Source organism: Astatotilapia calliptera, chromosome 11, assembly GCF_964374335.1.
Source record: "Astatotilapia calliptera chromosome 11, fAstCal68.1, whole genome shotgun sequence".
In the NCBI taxonomy this organism is placed as follows: domain Eukaryota; kingdom Metazoa; phylum Chordata; class Actinopteri; order Cichliformes; family Cichlidae; genus Astatotilapia; species Astatotilapia calliptera.
In genome coordinates, this window is record NC_137432.1 from 10,637,555 (window position 1) to 10,659,147 (window position 21,593).

The 21,593-nt window shown below is 40.6% G+C and overlaps 1 protein-coding gene across 2 annotated transcripts; it reads right to left on the reverse strand.

Moving 5' to 3' along the window:
- Positions 1 to 1,681: 1,681 nt before the first annotated feature.
- LOC113032709 (tumor necrosis factor receptor superfamily member 11B-like) lies at positions 1,682 to 21,302 on the reverse strand. 2 transcript variants are annotated; one of them, XM_080307794.1, is made up of 6 exons: positions 21,042 to 21,302; positions 12,045 to 12,272; positions 11,153 to 11,297; positions 5,469 to 5,684; positions 3,313 to 3,537; positions 1,682 to 3,010 (listed from the first exon to the last, which is right to left on the reverse strand). In XM_080307794.1, the coding sequence occupies exons 1-6, from the start codon at positions 21,285 to 21,287 to the stop codon at positions 2,616 to 2,618; spliced, it is 1,455 nt and encodes a 484-aa protein (XP_080163920.1). In that variant the 5' UTR covers positions 21,288 to 21,302; the 3' UTR covers positions 1,682 to 2,615. The 2 variants fall into 2 exon arrangements, with proteins under 2 accessions (XP_080163920.1, XP_026041537.1); XM_026185752.2 differs by lacking the exon at positions 21,042 to 21,302 and adding an exon at positions 20,013 to 20,186.
- Between the last annotated feature and the right edge of the window lie 291 nt (positions 21,303 to 21,593).

Below are 21,593 nucleotides of genomic sequence, written 5' to 3' on the forward strand. Positions count from 1 at the left end.
TTAAATAGGGGCAGGAATTTTCACTGGGAATAACTGGAAATAAGATCTAGGATATTAAAATCAGCAGCAGGAGGAAGGACAACGTGTCTCCTCCCTATTTGATCCTCCCGAATCTCCAACATTTAAAGTGCTGACGGTTTAGGAACCAGCTGGTTTGGTGTGACTAACTTACAGCATCTCCCTTAAGCTCCTAACGACCAAGGATCCATTAATGCAGTGTTTCTTGTTTCCTGTGTGATGCTGTAAAACAAATGAAACTTGAGTTTTTCACTCAATCCTCAAGTGTGCTGTTTATTTTGGGATGGGCTGGTAAGGAGTTTGAGGGAAAAGGGTTCAAAATTATCCTTTAGAGCAGCGGTCCCCAACCTTTTTTGCGCCATGGCCCGGTTTATGCCTGACAATATTTTCACGGACAGGCTAGTACCGGTACAGAAAAAAATAAGATTTATTCATAACACACGTGAGAAGACCCAGGAAAACCGAGTTAACGATAAAAACGATAACAAAATAACACTAAAAACCAATAAAACCCCTGAAAACCTTTACAGCCTGCAATAAAATGTCACATTTACTGCTTTGTCGGTGCAGGAAATGCTTTGTGCCCACAAGTACGACCTACATTTATCAAATGCCCTTTATTTCTTAGGTTCTAACTGACTTTGTATTGCACGATTCATGGTCCTAATTTTGTTCTTTAAATTATTATTGCAAACATGCCAGAATCCACAGTTTAAAAACGCTGTGTAGTCTAAAAAATGCAAATGATACCATATTTAAATGTGCTGATTTTCATATCTTTTTTCAGCTCTTCCGATGTGGCCATATGACTTTTTCTTTTAGTTGAGTAGCACTTATTGTGAGTCCTTTTAAGATGTTATGTATCGTGCTGGCTTTGCGGAATTTACACGAGGTACACGAGGTTTAGAAGATTGCGTAGGTGTGTCGACTCAAAATCAGGTCAACCTTTCAGTCACATGCTGAAAACTGGCACTCGCTCATGTGAAATATGGGTTTCAAAACCAGATGATCTGAAATGTGACACATCCTCTGTGCGTAATTCAGAATGTATCCTGGCCATAAAAGGTTTTTGCACTCTTCACTTCTATGCCATTCAATCACTGAGTTCTTAAGTCCTCACCGCTACAGAAAAATGATACTGCCTGTGAGATATACATGAAATCAGCATCAAGTTATGATTATAGTACACATTACATGCACCGTGATCCTTTAACTTCAGACATTTGACCCACCATGAAACGTCAGCTGCACTTTCATACTTAGAGAAATCATCAAGGCCTATATCCAAATGTAACTGCAGTGCCTCTGTTTCTAATCCTGGCAGGCTTCATGTGCACTTTGGTGTAAATAGAAGCTACACTGACATCTTGGAAAAGCTGATCTAATGTAGGTGACTCACATCAAAGTGGCTCTGTCAGGAAACTCACTGTACGCCTTGATCGCTAAGCTGGGAAAGACCAAATTCTTCTCAGTCAAGAGATCAGAAGTACAGATTGTTTGATCCAGTCAGCCATTCAGTCCCCTTCCATCTCAGGGAAGGCACCCTTGGAGGATTTTAAAACTAAAAGCATACAATATAGTTGATTTACCAGAAAACAATGTTTTTTGGGGGGGGTTTCTCCAAAATTTAACACTGCTATGAAATCACAAGACTAAAATCGTCTGTCTGTTCATTGCATATTTATAATGAAACAATACATCTTTACACACTGAATTTAGTCAGATCATTTGTTATCAATGTTCACAACTTAAACAAGCTTAAAAAGGACCAGTCAGGCACATATACAACAAAGATCATACACTTATAGTAAAAACGCGATACAACAAAAATATAAAACAAATATCACTTCATTAACTTGCAGCATTTGGAATCCAGTATTTCTAAGAAGTAATAAACATAAGCCTTTACATGTTCAGAAAGTAAAAATTACTTTTTTTAAATAGAAAACAATTGCACTCCTTTGTACATTCATACAAGTAACAACTACAAAATAATAACGATGAGCTTTGCTTGTCAGCAGTCCAGAACAAACACACCAACAAATGAGAAAAAATATTTCATTATGAAACCAAATCCTTCCTCTCAAACAGCGAGAAAGCAACAATAACAACATCTGCCGGACCATTTTCTATAAAATAGTATTAATATTTACATCTTAAATAACATTTTTTTTTTATTTTTCACAGACTCCAGTCATGAAGTTCTAAAAAATCTTTTTTTTTTTCAAAAACCTTTTATTTTACATCCGTATTTAGTACACAGATGTGTGAACACCTCTTTTTTTTGTCAGATTCTTCCTTGCGGACGGTTACCGTGGACTGAGGATGAAGTTATTAGTGCCTCGTTTAGGTCAGAAAAAAATCAGAGAAGGAAAGACAAATTTATTTTTCCATCTTTCCTTCCATGTTAAAGTTAGGAAAACCCATTTTTAGGCAGTATATGCATAGCTTTGATATTATAAAGCCCTCTCACTATTACAAAAAAAATGCACCTCCCTGCTCATTGTGTATCTTTTTAGTGTTCCCTTTTTTGTCAGTGAAATAGTGTTTATTTATGCTTTAGGTTGTATCTATTTCTATTTGTACCTGTGTACTGCTTATTCATTTAATGGCTTATGGGCTTTAAAACACGATCCATCCTGAAGCATACTGACAAACATCTTCTGAAACATCTTTTGTGCCGAGGTGGTTCCAATGATGCGGCTGATCTTCTTCAGGCCTTTGAGCAGATAACGTGGTGCCTGTTGGTTGCGCAGGACCCTGAGACTGTGAGACAGAGCATTTGGTAGGTCCAGGTTGTGGTTTGCTTTTTTCCAGAGGTGAAGAAGCTGCAGAATGTACTGCCTGGGGAGGCAAGAAGAGACCACGGCCTGGACATCCGCCTCCTTAACTTTCACTCCCGGCAAGCTGTTCGTTACCTTCATGAGGTCGTCGAGCGTCAGGTTTTTTAGACTGCTGCAGCGGGAGACCTTCCTCTCACAGTGGTTCACACCTTCAAATAAAGTATGTTTACATTAGTACACCAATGCAAAAATTAAAATAGCAAACAGATATGTTAAACAGGGCAAAATAGCATGTGAGCACAACACTCAGACGCTGCTCATATGTGTGGTCAGTTTGTGCGCTTGATTTAAATATTCTCCTCCCTGTATTTTGCACCTTGAGAAAGAAACTCACAGCAACATATGTGCAACTAGGTCAGTCTCTAAAATCTCTGAGTCTTTTTTCCTTTTTTTTTCTAAACAAAAACCCAGTTTGTGCTGGTGCAGCATTCTTGTAAATCTTATTTTATACCTTGTATGAAGCCATACAGCTTGTCCTGGTCTTTGTTCTGCTCTCTCCACAGTCGCAGAAGGTGGAGAACCTGCTGCTGGGGAGAGCAGGTCTTCTTCAGCCTCTCCAGGCTCTTGCGATCCACCCTCTTCCCAGGAAGACTGTCCAACAGTCGTTCCAGGGGCACCGAGGAAAGTCGCAGCGAGGCTAGCGACTGGAAAACCGCCTCTTCACAAAGAGTCACATCTGGAAAGAGAAGCAAAGTGGGCTTGAAAACACACACATGCACAAAAGTTCTGGATAGTGATGCTTGATATCCATTTGCTTAAACCAGAAGGAATTAACATATGTAACATATGTAATATTTGTAACAACCTGTTACAAATGAGTAAATGTTCACAAGTAATAAAACAACTTTAGTAAATTCCAAACCATTGGCTGTATGTATTCCAGTATGACAAGCGGGCTGGTAGAGTGACACCTGCCCAAACATGGCCCAGCTTTTAGTACAATGCTTGACATCTTAGTGCGATCAGCTATGTTAAACATATTTATGTCTTTTAGATCTTTTATTTTTCACCCCTTGTTTAAATCGGTATCTGTAGATAATGCCAAACTAACCTTAGAGGTTCCCACCTAAGTCCCAATTGCACATTTGTGGAGTGATTCCACGACAGTTTGTGGTGGCACGTTACCGCATGTTTGCACACTTTAAATAGACATCGCTGTGTAACTGACATTACACACTATGTTTACTGACGTAACAGTTTCACTATGTTTTGCTTATTCATCTGTGTCACTGCAACTCTTCAACCATAAAATCAACAGTAAAGACTCCATAGTCTCCACCTTAATAACGTCAATCTGGGAATCTGGGATAACAACATAAAGTAACTTTAATTTCTTTTTTTTTGTTCCTAATTGAAGGCAGTTTAAAATGAGATATAACGGATTTTAACATTTCAATATTTCATCAGTTTACTTCTGCATATTTTTTGTGTTTGCATGTGTTTTGCCTATGTTTAGAGTGTTGCCTTGTAATTTGACCACGAGAGAACCACAGCTGTCTTTTCTTTCTGTTACTCATTGGGATCACTCCTACTAGCCGAGCCAAACTGTAGCCGAGCCTGTTGCGCTACATTTTTTAAGGCAGCCAAGCGAACATTCTTCTTCCTGCTTTCGCTGAGGACACTCCCAACCGGACACACTTCATATAATGTGCAATTTCACATCCTTTTTATTAAAGATGATGTGAAATTACACCAAATTTCATGTTTCATGTTGATCATTTCAGTAATTTATGAGTGATGTAATTGCGGCTCGCACCACAACTAACAGTGACTTCCTGGTGGCTTAATACCGACTTTGGGAATCCCAACTGCTTTCAATTTTACATTTTTTGCTCAGAAACACTGCTAAGCTGTTCCAGGATTTGAAGCAGGCACTCTGCGGTGGTGTAGTTACCAGGAAGGCAATTTGTGAATGAATGTTTGAGGAGAGCATCACCCTCCCAGAGGGACCACAGCTTTGTGTGTTTTCGTCTAAGTGTGGCATATGAGTGCGCCAGGGTCTGTACATCTGCATGTGTGTGTTCTCCAGTGTCTGTGGTTTCTCACGGTCTGGGAATTTAGTGTCATACTTGCGGCTTCTCATCTCAAATTATCCTTCAGCATCTGTCACAGTCAAAGTCTGAGTAACAAAGAGCAACCAGCGTGCCTTGCGTCTCCTTTGACTCAGTTTCCTCTGTTATTGTGTTTGGGGATGTGACAGTTAAAGGGGGTAATTGATCCATCATGGGTCTTTTTGACAACAATGCCATAAACATCCAGCGTTCAACCCTTTGGTTTTCACTGCTGTGTTGGTTTTAAGGCACGCAAGAATTTGCAAAAGATTGGAATCTGGACAGCGAACCTGACCGAGGAAATCCCCTGCCTTTAGGAGTGAAAATGACCACATGTTTGAAATAATTCACTTCAAGTTGATTTTTAAGTTGTTGACAGCTGAGGTTAACTCAACAACACTGGTGCATGTGTGTGTGCGTGCGCGCGCGTTTATGTGTGTGTGTTGGATAAACACTGCGCTAATGATCAACCCAAATTCCAGGATTAGTCCTAAAACGTTCCATATGATCTTTTTCTGCAGCGCCATGCCCAACATGACAGCGCGTATGTTCTCACCAGTCTGGCACAAAGTGTGATGATGAGAGCACTCCAGCGTTGCCTTCTTGTCCGGAGTGCCACACTGGCTGTCTGCAGTGGACGTGCCCCATCTCAGTGTCTTGAGGCCCAATTCTGAGCAGTTCGTGTGAGGCTGGCACGGCTTGGTGGAGGAGCCACCCGGGGAGAAATGACCATCAGGGCAAGGTTCACACACTGTGTCACTCACTGGCGTACCTGGAAGAGATTTACAGAGATAAGTTTTGCAAATGAAAACTGATAGAAGTGACGCTTCTGAGCATGTGAGAAAGCACCTAACCACAGATTTTTTTTCTCATCTAGAGCTTTAACTGAAACTCAGCCATTTTCACCATTTAGTGCAAAAAGAAGCAGATGTGATTCTAAGAACCGCAGAGACATGTGAAAGCTCATCATACTGAGAGCGTGTTTCAGAGAATGACTCATATCAGTCGTAGTCACTACACCGCCCTCATTCTGTATCTTACATGCTCTTACTATGATGTCATGTGACTTAGCTGCAATGTGATTTGTCAGCTGATTTTTTTGCAGCCAAAGCCACTTCTAATAGTAATACGTAGGCATGTTTTGAGAACTTTATTTTACAGTTGATTTACTATAATATGCTGCAACTTTAAAACTATATTTAGATACGTGATCTTTTTTTTTATAATCTCATTTGACAGTTGCCACAATACCATTACAGGAAACCATCACAACTTCTGGTATATGACCATCAGCACGCATGACAGTCCATGAAGTGGAACTAGTAATCACATCCTCATTTTATTTTGATCTTGAAGTGAAAGTGCGTGGGACGACAAGCCATGCTTATTTCAGATTTAACCTTTGATTAGTTTCCCGCTACCATGGTACAATGCGTCCTTTCTTGAAAACATATCGTCAAATAGGAAACCATCGCCTTATATGCATAAAAAACAATCAAAAACGTTTCCTCTGCGAGTCATGACAAAGCATGTACTCTGTCAGATGACAACGTGACAGCCTATAACTTTAGTATGACGGTTATATTTTATTGCTGACTTTAATGTCAATTTCTCAGAATTTCCTCTGCGGAAAAAAATTTAAAGAATGCATGTCAGCACTTTGCTAAAAGAAATTGCTTTAGATCTGATTAATGGTGCACATATTATCGTTAATGTTTATGTAATACAAGGTTTACTAGTTATTGACTAAAGACTCTAGACATGTATAGATGAAACACATTGTATGAATCATTGATTTGTTGTTCATCAAAGTTTTATTATAATGACAGCTTATAATAGTGATAATATTAACTACTACTATTGTTAGTAGTTGTAGTTGTAGTTTTGTGTGCAACTTTCGATGCTGCTTGTTCAGTCTGCTCTAGAAAACTGGTTTCCAAGTTAATTACTGCTGATTTATTTAATCAAGGAAGTCGTCACCTGACTAAATAAATGTTGAACAAAAATAAATCTTGGGTATTTTGGAAATTTTGATGATCTAACACTTGTTTGCCTAACAATATAATGATCAAACAAACATGGAAGAGGCAAAAAAAAAAATTACTCACGAAAACTTGATTTGCACGCTGTTCCCCCCTCCCCCCGTACTGTCTACCATATCGATCGGATTCCAAAAACACAGATGAACCACATAGCAAATCCCATTCGGAGAATGACAAAGAATTCTAACCAGAAACAAACAATCAGGAGATCAAGGGGGAAAGGACGGAGTCATAAAAGGCTTGTGTTGTCAGAAGACTGACCCAGCATCCTGTGGTTTAACCACAGCTCGAGGCATTACATAATAAGTTTTTCAGCTTCAGTGGGGGGGGGAGATCCCCTAAATTGCTGTCTCATGTCTGCTGATTGTGGATTAAGGTCAGTGGAATTTATGGAAAAAAGTATTGCAGGGGTCACATGATAACCACAATCGATGGAAAATGTTGTTTCATCCTTGTGATTTCTGGACTCTGGTCCAAAGTTTAACATGAAGTCATGAGAAGGTTGGTGTTAGTTTATGCTGTGGTTCCAGTACAAATACCAGATTCAGTGCACTGGTATGCTTAAAATCAGACTTTCTCACCAACAGTTCCTACAGACACACTAAGGAAGGAATCTGAAAAAAATATCAGATTGGATATCCACTATGTTATTGGCGCATGGTTATTGTATCAGGTGTTGATGGACACAATACCTCTTAAGCATGAATGATAGTTGCATGGACTCACGCAGCTGCAGAACATTAAAAACTCACCAGCCACTTTATCAGGTCTTTGTCTAACTGCTTGTTAACAGAAATATCTGGTCAGCAAATAACATGGCAACTAGAGTTCAAACTAAACATCAGAAAGGGAAAGAAAGGTGATTTCAATGGCTTTAAACGGTTGGTGCCAGGCAGACTGGTCCAAGTATACAAAAAACTATCTCTAGGGTTTATAGAGAATGGTCAGAGGAGACTGAACAAATGGCTTTGAGCTTTTAGGAAGGCAAGAGGCATATCTGATGCTCTTCTGCATACCTCTTACGCAGCAGAAGACCACACCGGGTGCCACTCTTTTCACCTAAGAGCAGGAAGCAGAGGCTATCACGAATCCATGGATCCGTCCTGCTTTGTATCAGTGGCTCAGATTGTTGTTGGTGCTGTTATGTTGTGGGGATATTTTCTTGGCACAATCTGGCTCCCTTGGTAACAACTGATCATCATTTAAATACCGCAGTTTATTTTTGATGACCATGTCCAGGGTTAGTTGTAGTAAACTGCTACTATGCAGAAGTCCATTTGGAGCCTCATGCCAACCAATAGACCTGCACGGACCAGCGCATATACAGTACATATACACAGAAACTACAGCGTAATTTTAAGTCTTTGTAAGGTCTGAGACATCACACTGACTAAGTTGAAACTGCCGGAGAAACTAGAAACTGTTGCATCACATTATTTCTAAGAGGAAGCACAGGAAGGGCGAAATAAGTTGATGACTCATCGCTCAAGTTTCCTCTTTATGCTTTACAATTTGCATTATCAGGTACAAAAGGAACAAATGAGAAAGTGCTTTCACTCTTTCAAAATGTCACATTATCATCTGTTGCTTACTTTTAAAACCGAAGACAACAATACTGTGCAAATAATAATTTATCTGAGGGTTGTAGACATAGAAGATTCATAACACTCTGATTTAGCTTCTCTGATTTACATAAAAACCTTTCAACACTACAGGATGTGATAAAAAAAAAAGTCACAGATAAAGCTACATGGCTAGCTTTGAAGGCCTGGAATCAAAGGAAATGAGTTATAGCTATTATAATGATATATACATTTGCTGTGGTTCATTTGGCGCACACTGAATGACACAAAGTAACCTGAATTTTCTGAGTGATGCCAGTAGACAGTTTGTTTTCACGGTTTGATGAACTCTGGAATGGACAGGCATTTCTATAACTAGTCTTGCTGACCATTCAAAGGACTTCATATCACTAACAACACAGACTAAAGTGGAAGAGACTGAGTCAGGTCAGACATGCTGTATATCAGTGTTAGAACACTGATATACAGCATGTATCTAATACAGAACGCCAAGTTCTGTATTAGATACATTTTGTGGAGAAAGGCTATAGTTACGTATTTCACACCTTCAGGACATACGTGACTGTTTTATTTGCACAGACACTTTATGATGTCAAGACTAACTTTTCAAGTTTTCCTGTTGACTCAGAAACAAGTTATCAAGTTATTTTGTTTTTTCTCAACATGGACAAATGCATTTATGCGCCAGTTACTCAGCTTAATCGTGCATATGTAGCAATAAAGTTGTTAAGATTGTTCTTAGCTACAACTTAACTGCCCGTTTCACACATCTAGCGCTCTAGTTCACAAGTACAACAAAGCATGCTTTGCATGTTTTAACAGCTACATCAAAAACCCTGATAGCCTCTCACTGCCAGGAAACACAGAGCAGGAGATGGTGAAAATACCTCTGTGAGGAAGAGACACAAACAGAGAAGTAGGACATTTCTAAGAAACACTTTAAAAAGGTTTTTTTCTGTGAAAAGGGAGATGCTCATCAGGAATGGGTTTGGTTCACATATTCGGAAGAAGAGGAAGAAAAACCTGGTGTCTGGTAATATAATTAAGAACATATCTGAATGTGAAAATGTAACTGACGCATCTCTCTGCTTTATCAAAGTTCCTGACAGGCCAGTCCAGTGTAACCCGCCCGGGAAATTGGTGAGATCAAAAGAAGATCAAAGAAAAGATACTTGTTACAGTGACACGCAGACTGAGTGTCCCTTTGAGCACACATACTGCACTTTTCTCATGTTTACTCACTAAGATAAACCACTACAACTGTCTAGTCTACATGCAGACTGAATTTACTCTTGCGCTATTACAGACACCTGATGTCAGCAAAGTCAAATTCCATTGTACACGGTGGGCTTCATGCAGCCCACTTAGATTTTAAATGGGCTGGACCATTGAAAGCCCTTTCCTATCAGTTTAACTATGCATTTGATATGTGAAATAATATAATAATATAAAATCTGATTATTTATTTTTAAAAAGTATAACGGAGTGTTTCCCCCTGATAAAGGAATCCTGCAGTAAATGAAATAAACTGTTTATTTACATGTATTTCCTACTGCCTACACTGTAAGAAATAAAAAGGTTCTGGCAGCTTGTCGCCACAGAAAGTTTTTGTTCATTAAAAAAATGCCTATTTTATTTATTTATTTATTTATTTTACTGTGAAAAAATTCTATAGTAGATCATAAAAAAATGAATTGTTTCTGTCATTGAATTGTTTATCTGTTATTTCATTACTTTTGGTGCCTCTGGGGGAGCGCTTTATCGGCAGGAAAAGCTGTAAAATGTATTAAAAAATACAATTGAAATTAAAAATGTATCTCCTTTTTACACTTTCTAAAGATTTCCAGTGGGCTGGACTGCAGTCTTTGTTGGGGCAAATCTGGCCCGCGAGCCTTATATTTACACTCCTGCTTCTGGTAGCAATCTACTCATTTAAGTCCAATTTACACAAAGGTTTGACGTCACCCTGGAATCTCCTTTCTTTAGGAGGAAAAACACATTTGTTTTATTTGATATGATATGGAAATAGTCAGAAATGTTGTAAATGATTACCCTTAATCATAAATTATTGATTGCTTTTAATATACATAACATCTGCAGAGGCCCATTTTTCCACTTGAGTGGCCTTTTGTACAGCTGGAAACAGTTTCTCTCCCTAATCAAGCAGTGAATTTGGCTACTTGCAGGACCACAGAAATATCTTCACAGACCGCTGCCTTAACAGAAGTAGCCTGAGTTAACCACAAAAAAAGAAAGCAGGAGGCGTCAGTGCAGAATGCCTCCCAGGTCCTTGACTGGCAGCTTCAGGAAACGGTGGTTTGTGAAAGGAACGGTACTCTTGATTTTTTTTGTAAAACAATAAATTTGCAAAATGTTGCACCGGAACAACAGCTGCTGAAAATGGGCCTCAGTAGCAATTTGATTAAAAATCATTATCTATTTATGATTTTATTAATTCTTAACTGCCTTTTGCAGAATTTCTGATCATCATTTTCAGTTAAAAAAAAAAATCAAAGCATTTTGTGCTGCCCAAACCAGCTGTTTTCGTTTTTCAAACAATTCCTATAGAAACTGCTCAGTCTGAATAATATTCTTAATGTGGATGTTACTCTTACCTAAAGCTGCCACTCCATATCCAGGTGAACAGGCCTTGTGTGCGATACAGAACTCTATCACTAGGTGGAAACCTGGAGCACATTCGCACAGCTGATCATGAGTGCTGTTGCACTGCTGCTTCACTAGCTGTCTCTCCTTACACACCTAAACGGGAACACAGAGAGGTCACACATGTGAAGCTGTAAAGCTGCACACGCACAGAAAATGTAGGTAAAAGTTTATTTGCATGTGTTGCTATAAACAACACAGCAGTTCACAGCAACGCAGGTCATAAAGAACATCATGCTTCCGCTCTGCAACTTGTCTCAAATATCATATTAGTCTGTTGGGAAGACGAAAACTGAAATTTAAAAGCATCACAAAGCAGACATGTTAACAATACAAGGATTATCATGAAAAAGTGGTGATTGCGTAATTTATCTGGAGTTGCGGAGGAGAAACATCAAAACTCTGGGGGAAGATCATTCTACCACAATGAGCAAACTGGGACTTTCATTTTTAGTAACAAAAACTGAAGTGGAAATACTGGCTTAAAAAAAAGACAAATGCAGCACCAAAACATAAATAAACAGTAAGGTCATGCATCTTGGGAAAAGACACCAGCAAAGCCACATAAAAGCACCACTGAAAAAAGCTGGAAGACAAAAAACTAAAGGTATGTGCATAATTCCTGACCATACTTTGATTTCAGCTCTGGGAAATTCTTTTAGGTATGAGACGATACATTGATCTTTTTTTACTACAAAATCCAGTAATTGTCACAAAAACCAGTCAGTTACGGTCTGAACACACAACAAAGGAACCATTATCGGCCTCATGAAACATGTAGCCCTAGTTTCTATTAAGAAGAAAAACTAGAACTGAATGTTAGGTTGATGGCCTCATACGTACCGAGGTGCAGTACTGGCATTTCTCCCCCCAGTGCCAGTTCTCGGCGAAATGCCTGTCAGGACAGGGCTGGCACTCTGTGGGCATGTCGGCAGTGCAGTGTCGTTTCACCGCTGTGCCAGGTGGGCACTGGTTACACGTGAGGAACGCGGATGTCGCGGGGTCACGGTGCTGGTACGTTGGTTGTTCAGCTTGCTGCTGAAAGGCCCAGGAGAGAGAAGCTGTCAAAAGCTGCAAGAGAAAGAAAGTAAGTCGCTTCAGGAACTGACTCAACAGCAGTGACAAAATCTCTAATGAAACCCATCTCGTGAACAGCTTCACTTTGGCAAAAGAATCAAATATTTTTATATTTTGGAGCACTCGCCAACCCAAAGATTCCAGTAAGAACGAGTTGACTGTAAGGTCAGAGCAGTAAAGCTCCTGGTGGACATAAGGTCCTGTTCTTTCTGCTGCTCTTCAGAGTGCAGTTCAGAGAATCAGAATAGACTAGTTTCCCTGAAATTGATAAATTGATTACTCTATAGGGACAAATTCTCAGGAATAACACAAGTGTATTTTAAACTTTTGGGGCAGTAACGTCCCTTTTTGTTTTGCCTCAACTCGTCATTATTTTCAGTAAATGCTTTTTGTTGATCTCAACTTTTAGGATTAATAAAGGGATCAAAATGATTTTATTGGCCTTCTGGCATCATTTCTCATCTGTTTGACTTTAATCCAAAGCTTTTTAAATGAATTCAGATGTTTCAGTCATGCCAAAATTTTCTACACATTGAAATAAAAGAAGTGCATGACACAGGATTACAGGCATTAGTTGTGCAGCCTTGTGTTCTCTGCCCTCACTAGCAGTTCCCTACCCATGCCGGCAGCCCCGTAAGCTCGGCTGCTTTGCAGCTGAAAAGCATCTGATGTGATTCAGAGGTGATCTATCGCACTTTAATACTGTCCCAGATTAAGATCCACACCACACCCACACTCTCCTCAGCCACCCAAAACCAGCCCATCGTTATGGATACTCTGTAAAGTGGGTGGTTTTCAGCGAGGCTCTGACAAGCCTGTGTAACTAATGACAAAAACAAGCCCATGTATCATCGCCTAGGCAAAAACTGAAACGCTTGGTTCATTTCTAAAATATGAGATATCAGTTGGTGAGCATGTTTAACATGGAGCCAATCTAGCTGGTCGAGGGCACATGCAGACCAGCTGTCACACATTAGGCTTCTTCCACTCAAAGGCCCTTAGCCATTGGTTCTTTGGACTTTCCCGTTGGCCCGGATACATCCTCACTGCTTGGACGACTAACCAACAATAGACCGTCTTGTATTGTCTGTGAGTGTGTGTTTGCATGTGGTTTCTTGCTTCATATCATGTGTGCATCTTCAAAAATAAATGAATTTGTATGACAAACAACTAAAAAAAAACTCCCATGCATGTGTGTGCAGGGGTGCGAGCATGCAGGAATGCGTGCGCGTGTGAGTGTATATGGGTGTGTGCGTGTTAGTCGATGTTCATGTCCAATTACCATCTTCCTCAGAGCTGGTTTGCGCGCTCTGTGGTCTCCTGGCTGCTGTTCATAAAGAGTACTGTTGGAGGTTACTGGGCTTTCCCCATTCACCACCAGAATACAAAACAGTCACCCACTCTGTTCTACAGATTACCCGCAGCACACCACTGATCTCCTTCCTGCGTGCATGCATTTGTACTTATCCCATTCACCTTAGAACTCGGAGCCACAAAAAACAGTCGACTTTGTGCAAATGAACATGCAACTAAAGAATGGCTGGAAAACCAGAATGTGTGTGTGTGTGTTACATGATGACTGCCTCTGTATCCTTTAATCAATATTGAAGAATAAAAAGAAAAAAGGTCTTTTCACCAGAAATCTACGCGTGTTTATGAGTGGGTGTGAGTTTGGGAGAAACAGTGTGCAGTACAGCTGCGACTTCCCTGTCCTGCCACATGTTACTGAACAAACTGCCCGTTCTACAAATGACTACAAATGACGTGTTTTTCCTAAGCGTCACTGCGTTTACGTCCACACTACTACTTTACGTGCACCCTGCATATACGTGTTTTGTTATTTGTGTCATCTTATTCTGTTTCCCTTTCCAATGGTCATCACCGAGGAAGACGGCAAAAAATAGATGAATGGGTTTCGCACACCATAATAGAAACCTAACATCAAACAGCCTGGAGAGCGCAGTGCTTTTCCCGGCAAAACCTATCGACCTCTTCCACCGAATGTTCAGTGGAAGGCTTTCATCAGCGACTTGCTGAGCAGTAGCATGACTTTGTTTGTAGTCTGGGTGGCCCCAGCAAGATTCAAACCCATAATCATAGTCTTACTCCTTAAATTAAGAAATGTGTATATATATTAAGCCCAGAGACCAAATCCAATTGATTTAGAAACAGGAGAGTGGAGTATGCTGAGTGACTAACAGAGGATCACCTGGATCATCCAGGTGTGGTTTACTGGCAGGACAGTCCAACCCTCGGTCAGAGCCCTTGATAAACGTTTGCCCCTTTTGTTTTAGAAATCCGTCAAATGGCACAATAGCTTGCCATGTGCATGCTTGTCCCTCCCTCTGTCTGTCTATATGTGCTTTCTGCGTCACAGTTAAAGTCATGTCCTGCTTTATTTTAGCAATCTGCTTCATTCTGTATCTTTTTTGTAGTTGCTGTCTTTGCCTTTATTTTACCACCTCTGTAACCGATTTCCACCTCCCTACTAGTTCCACCTGCGTTCTCTCATTTAGTGCTCTTTGCATGTACACTGTATAATCCTGTCTTTCCCCTCTGTATCCCTATCATGCCTTTCATCTTGTTTCAGTTTAGGTTTTGATGTCTAGTGCTTGTACCTAGTTTTGTTGGACTCTCATGCACCTTTTGTTGATTTTAATCTATCAAAGTTCATTTTTTTTATTGTCAGCCAATCTGTCCTTGTTGTCCTGCCTTTAGTACTTTTTGTGAAACAAGTTTGATTTGCCTAAATCTGTGACATGCGAGCACAAAGCAGTGACAGGAAATGTATAAAAGGTAATAAAAATGAATGAGTACAATGATGCTTTTTAGGTTGGGTCTGAGAAATGCCTCGGTTGTGCAGTGTTCGGTGCACATATGCTTTCGTCATCTTCAAAGTGAATGAACCAGAGGCCTGAGAAACAGATGTAGCAGACTTTAAAAAAACAAAAACAAAGTAAAACTCAAGGCCAGCCCTCATAAAGTATAACAAGTGTTTGACAACAAGTAGTGTTGTTCAACAGATGTTTGACTCCATATTGAAAGATTATTGCATATACAGATGTTATCTCTCAGATCATCTGACTGCATGTTTTTCAGAGAAGGTTCTAGACATTATTTAAGGCCCTTCCTGCTTTCTGGTGACTTTCTGATGGGCAGCACTAAATTATCCCAACCACCCAGCACGGTAGCTTTCTGCTACTGAAGAAGAGAAAATGTCAACTTTTTAAAAATTAACTCACTGGGATGGACGTCCTGTGGAGCATGTGACTCCATCTATCAAGAGCTACGAAAGATACTGAACTTTTCACCCGTCTGTCTCCTTAGAAGCTGCCATCTGACGACATCATGGACGACCACGGGAAATCTAAATTACACAGCAGCTAGGGGCCACTGACAGCCATAATTATAATGTTAGCATCATCAGAGGAGTGCTTAGCAAGGGACATATCCTATTTGGAGCTCAGCCAGCTCAGAGGAGAAAATCAAGGGTGAAGGTACGGAGATGGTGATAATTTTCTAGCATTCCTGTGCAAAAGCCCTTGAGCAAGGCAGAGCAGCTGCTACATGTAAATAATTGCAAGCGACGCTGGAAAACGGCTTGCTGGAAAAGGAGGCTCAAAAAGTTCCCACATTTCTGTGGATTAAACTAAAAAGTTTGAATAAAACAGTCTATATTTATACTGGATAAACCCGCTTCATCAGATATAGTTTGCTTATATAACCTGTGCCAGCGAATCCCGTTTGAACTGAGCTGAGCAAAAAGCTTCGTGTTTATGAGGAGAAGTTTCTACCAATGCTTTAACAGAGAACATGTGCTGCTTTAAGAGATGTTTTCTCTTTAATAAAGACAAAACAAACAGCGGGAGTGGGTTCCATGCTGTAGAAGGTGGTGACAGACATGGTTATATTGGATCAATAGCGTCTCAAAAGCGTCTCACTTGTGCTAGCTACCCACAACATTCAACACAAGTGATACCCAATCCAGTGAGCTATTTACTGGCTCTGAGATTAAGCGAGCAGAGGCACACACTTTTCGTTTTGTTTATCTGTCACTGATCTATCACTATGATGACATACTTTGACTGGAACTATGTGCAAATCTATTGCGCTGACATAAAGCAGTTTATTGGGGCCTTTTTTACATCCCCTCTGACTGAATTTGTTTGTGAAGAGGTCAGGTCAAACAGGTCAGCTAGTACGAAAAGGCAAAATATCAGTGTCCTATCGCTAACCGAATGCATTTCATTTGTGTTGATGTGTTCCGAAAGGTTAAACTACAGGATAAAATGATTCAAATGTTTTTATAAAAAGAGCTTGGGAAATTTTAATGCAATTTAGTAATTCACAACTGCATTATGAAACAGAAACACAATACTTTGTGTTGCTCGTGGAAAGATAGAGTTTGGACTATGCTGAAATGCAGCGCAAAAAAACAGACTCCGTGCTCGGTTTGCTTGAGGTCAGCTTTAAATTCATGGCATGAGGAGAAGAGCTGTGGCACAAAGGGATCAAACCACGTTGCACCAGCTTATCCACCAGGCACATGGATTCAGTTAACTGCAGAGCGCAGGTGGTCTGAGGGGGGATTCCAGCCTGTGCGCGTGTGTGTGCGTGTGTGTGCGTGTGTGCGCGTGTGTGCGCGTGCCTGCGCGTGCATGTGTGCCTCCGTGGGTGTGTGCGCAGGTCAATGTCTTTTTTCACTTATGCGACACACGATGCCACACCACATCAAGCAGTCTCTGCTCGGTGCGCTCACACCATGTTCTCACGCTGGAGAAACTTCTAATCTCTAACTGGCTGCTAGAACATTTTACAGATTAACCTAAATTACTGAGTCGTTTATGCACGAGAGCTAATGTTTATTGTGGATTTTGTGTCAAGGCGCACTAACCCAAAAAACGTGCTGCCGTGCAAAAATCTTTCTCAGTCTGAAGGTGCCTTTCTTTGTGATTTTTGCTGGGTTTTTCTCTTTATTGTAAAAATGTTAAACAGAAAATATTTGGGCCGTTGGATAAACACACAAACATGCAAACTGTCCAAGTGATGGAGCTGTTATTTGAGAAAGTGCTTTATAGTTCTTTAGTTAAAACTCTGCAATAACTGAGCTATTTAAGACCAAATCTGATCACTTTTCTGAATTGCTACACCAGCACAACATTTGGATACAAAGAGGAGATCCTGTAGTTTTATGCTGTGATCATATTGAGGGGCCGAAGCTTTACTTCTTCTGCTTCTGTGATCACGCGTCACTGTGATTATCTGGACTGTTTTACTAATTTAAACGTTTGTGGTTGTTTTTATTTCTCTGCTTGCTGAAACCAAACCAAATAAATCAAACTGTTCTCGTGTTGTTACACATCTAATGTCAGGTAATCTTTTACTACAGAAATTTGCATCATATCAGTCATGCTGTTTTTAGAATGAGTCATACAGTAGTAAGAGATAAACAGCAGGCTCTCTTTCTCCTCTTTGTATCCATTAATTGCTCCATCCCACTCGCCCCTCCCTAGCCACCCCAGGCTCCCACACACAAACTTCTGCTATCAATACCTACTGTTGATGGAAACGGGAAGTTAGGTGTATGGAAGTAACCTTTAGAGGCAATTGTTGCTTTCTGAATAAACATTTGTGCTTGTTTGTTTAAAACATGTTGCTGTGATACCTTCCTACCCGACTCTGTCTTTTCCCGCCATTCCTCACCCTTTCTCCAGTGTTTGGCCAAGTGAGCTTTCTGTAGCTTCTTCAGCCTGCATGTGAACCTGCGGCTAGTTTTGAGGAAGTTGCTGTTGCTAATGCCAACGGCCACAAGCAGAGCGTAACGTGGAGGCGGCGTAAAGATAAAGAGAACACAGATAGTAGATCATGGATAATAACAAAGGGGGAGAAAGCATGTCCATGCATGAGGATTAGAGGTAGGATTATCCAACCATGCTGGTTAACAGTCATGTTGACACACTGACAACAACAACTGACTGACTACCTGCTGCTCTGACAGTGGTGCGTTATTTTTGCCCTTTCAAAGAAAATGACTGTTTACATATTGAAACATGTGCCTTCATAAAAGCAGGTTGACAGGATGAACTATTCCACTGGCATCATGCTGGGCAATGACCCAAACAGATTTTTCTGGAGCCAACACAAGCACATGTGTGAGGAGTATGCAGAGCAACAGGAACAGCACACAGGTGCTGGAGGTGTATTTAAGATCCAAAATTGCAGTTTCCATTTACCACAGAATTGTTTTTCAGACAGACTGCAACCAAGCCTGGCTGACAGGCAGACAAACAAGCATATCATGTGGTGGATTCAGAGGAGATGGAGATGTTGGCTGGATGTTGCCAGTCAAGACTGACTGAGTAAACAGTTGCCAGAAAGTTGCCCGTCTTACTCACCAAATGACTGATGTACTGGCCGACTAACTGAACGATGCATAAACAAAAGAGCAGAATATTTGCCTATTTTAGGACAGGCTACACTGAGTTAGAGGAACTAAACTGTACTGAGTATCACATTATATGGTCATATAAACTACTATTTCACAGCCGTGTTCGCTGAATTACGCACAAACAACACGCATCTTCCTGACTGACCGTGCTTGGCAAAAAAAAAAATCTCTCTTTTTCCTGCACTCTCACACAAGGCCAAAAGGATATTAGATCAGTGTTTTGGAGCTACAGAGTTTTATCTGTTTCTGGACTGATACCCATCTTGAGCATACATGAACATATGCAAAACCAGAAAAGGCCCAGACACAGGACGGCATGCAAAACACACCAATGGAAACAACATAAAAAAAAAAAGGAGCAAATTGGTGTAAAGTCAGACACACTGTACCATCTGCTGGGAATTCACCGTGCCACTCTGCTTTTGGAGGATAACATTTCATTCATTTTAATCATGCAGTATTAAAAGCAATGAAATACTACCCAGAGTCAACTTTAATTTATCTGAGAAAACTATAGATCGTGTTTGAAGATGTAGAGGCTGAACAGAGCAGTGAATAAAACGAGCTCCATTCATTACCAAAAGCAAACAAATCCCCAGCATAAACAACACCGGACAATTTACTTGAATAGCTCTTTAAAAAAAAAAAAATCCTAACATAGCTCTAAAACGTACTACTAATATATCTGACTTTCTGCTATTAGTATAAACTAGATACAACACACCATAAAATGATATGCAAACTCGTGCAGCAGATACACAAACTAGATTGTCATCTGTGTCTGATATGGAGAATGGCAGCCGAGTCTGAAAAGCAACTATATGCTCACATATTAATGCATCTATTAAAGCCCGATATAGCAGCATCAAATACCAGGACCGAACAATATTTAGGGGTACGCTTCGATTGTGGCGCACAGCCTAAAGACTGGCCCCTCTCATTAATGGGGGATCATCAAAGTACCTGAACAGAGGCGTGCTGCACAGAGGGAACATGTGGTTGGCAAATATTTAGCTTTTCCTTATCTAGCCCTTAACGACAATACATGCAAGTCACTGTATTCAAATTATGCCAAAGATCTCCAGATTTATTCGCATTTCTGAAATCTATGTATCGCAAAATCCAACTAAGGATCAGTAATTTTATATATAAAACACACACACACACACACACACACAAAAACGAAGGAAAAAGAAGAGATGAAAAAGTCATTCCTTCAGAATAAAGTGCTGCTCTACTGCTGAGCATATCCAAGGAGCGGAGCTGCAAACACTTTGGCTACTCACCACCATCAGTTTCATCGCCGGTTTGGATTTGGCTATCCGTGAGCTCATCTTCTCTGCGTAAAAGCGAACTGCGGTATGATGGAGTCTCCATCAAAGAGCCTTTACTATATACAGGAGAGAGCGAGAGGGAGAGCGAGAGAGAGACCATGCGCCCACCCACGTTTTCCAAGGCACTGCCTTCTTCCCTCCTCATTCTCCGATCCTAAAAATAAAGTGCAGCATCCATCGGAGCTGCGTCGCGATTAACCAAAACAGTGGATGGCGTAGGTGACATCAAAGAAAACAACTTCCAAACGTATCTTGCATGAGGTGGGTTCATCCATCAATTAAGCCAAGTTTGCTGGGTTTCTTAGGGATACAAATATTCCCCAAAAATATGCCACATGTTGTAAATTGAAAGGTCACCCTGCTGCAGCCAGGTTACACCTAGCTAGGCCCAGGACATAATTACATTCTGGAACAAAGGTGCAAAAGTATGTTTCCATATGCACGTTGTGCAGAAGTGTTTACATGTAAAAAAAAAAAAAAAAAAGGTTAAGCACCTAATTTGACAAGCTAAAAAGCACCAAAAAACCCCACATAGCTTTAATCAGTGTGAATAAAGAAGACTCTTCCAGAATAAATGTTTTGACTCCTGGTTTGACATAATGTAAACATGATGATTGACGTGTGTTTATTTGGACCAGCCAAAATCATTTAGCTAGAGCGGTAGCGCTTATTTGAACATCCCACTGTGGAAAAGGACAATTAAACACCAAAAATATTGTTTTTCTCAGAAGGTTAACCATCACAGCTTGTGTAGAGTGAGCAGAAAAGCACAAAGAACTTCAGCTACCCGCTTTAAACTTCATTCTACATAGAAAGCAAAGAGGGAGCTCTTGCAAAAAGATTGTGAATGGATGATGTCACTGGATGACAAACTAGGGAATTAAAGATTTAAAAAAGAAAAGCAAATGAAGTCCTTAACCAGACAGAAGTGCACCCATAATTCAGACAAAATCCATGATGAGTTACGTGTAACTCACGCACATAGTAAACCCAAAAGGCCACACACCCACGCTGTGATCTCCGTGATGCTGAATCGATATCCATCTTCCACTGAAAGTCCCAAAACAGATCTGGTTTTCCATTTGTCATTTTGTATCCGCTTAGCATCCACCCCATGCAGAAGGATGACAAAATGTCCCAGCCCGCTGCCGTGACGTAGAAGCGCAAGGTTTCAACGTAAGCAGAGAAAATACACACGGCACACCCACTGACTGGCGTCCAAGGCATGTGAGCGAAATGTTAGTGGTGAGGTCACGGCTCACCACAATACGACCAACGCGACACACACAAACGCACACTCGCACATTCAAATGCATACTTTAAGAAAAGGATACAAAAATACACATGCTGTGCAACTCTTTCAGCACTGAGGTAAGGGTACACCACAACAATAGTGGAGCAGGAGCTGGACGTCCAACCTCTCGAGCACAAACACACAGGAACGCTTGAACGGCGAGCCTTTCTGACGTGCTAGTTGGCGCTGAGGTGTGCAGTGTATTCGCAGTGTAAACGTGGGTGTTAAGAGGTGAAGTG

Bases quoted from the DNA above. Each gene is read 5' to 3' on its own strand.
- LOC113032709 (XM_080307794.1), bottom strand. From the start codon at position 21,287: ATGCCTTGGACGCCAGTCAGTGGGTGTGCCGTGTGTATTTTCTCTGCT. The intron at 12,273-21,041 runs GTGCGTGAGTTA...TTTCTCTTGCAG, and splicing joins TGGCCTTTTGGGTTTACTAT to CTTTTGACAGCTTCTCTCTC. The intron at 5,685-11,152 runs GTAAGAGTAACA...AATCTCTTCCAG, and splicing joins ATATGGAGTGGCAGCTTTAG to GTACGCCAGTGAGTGACACA.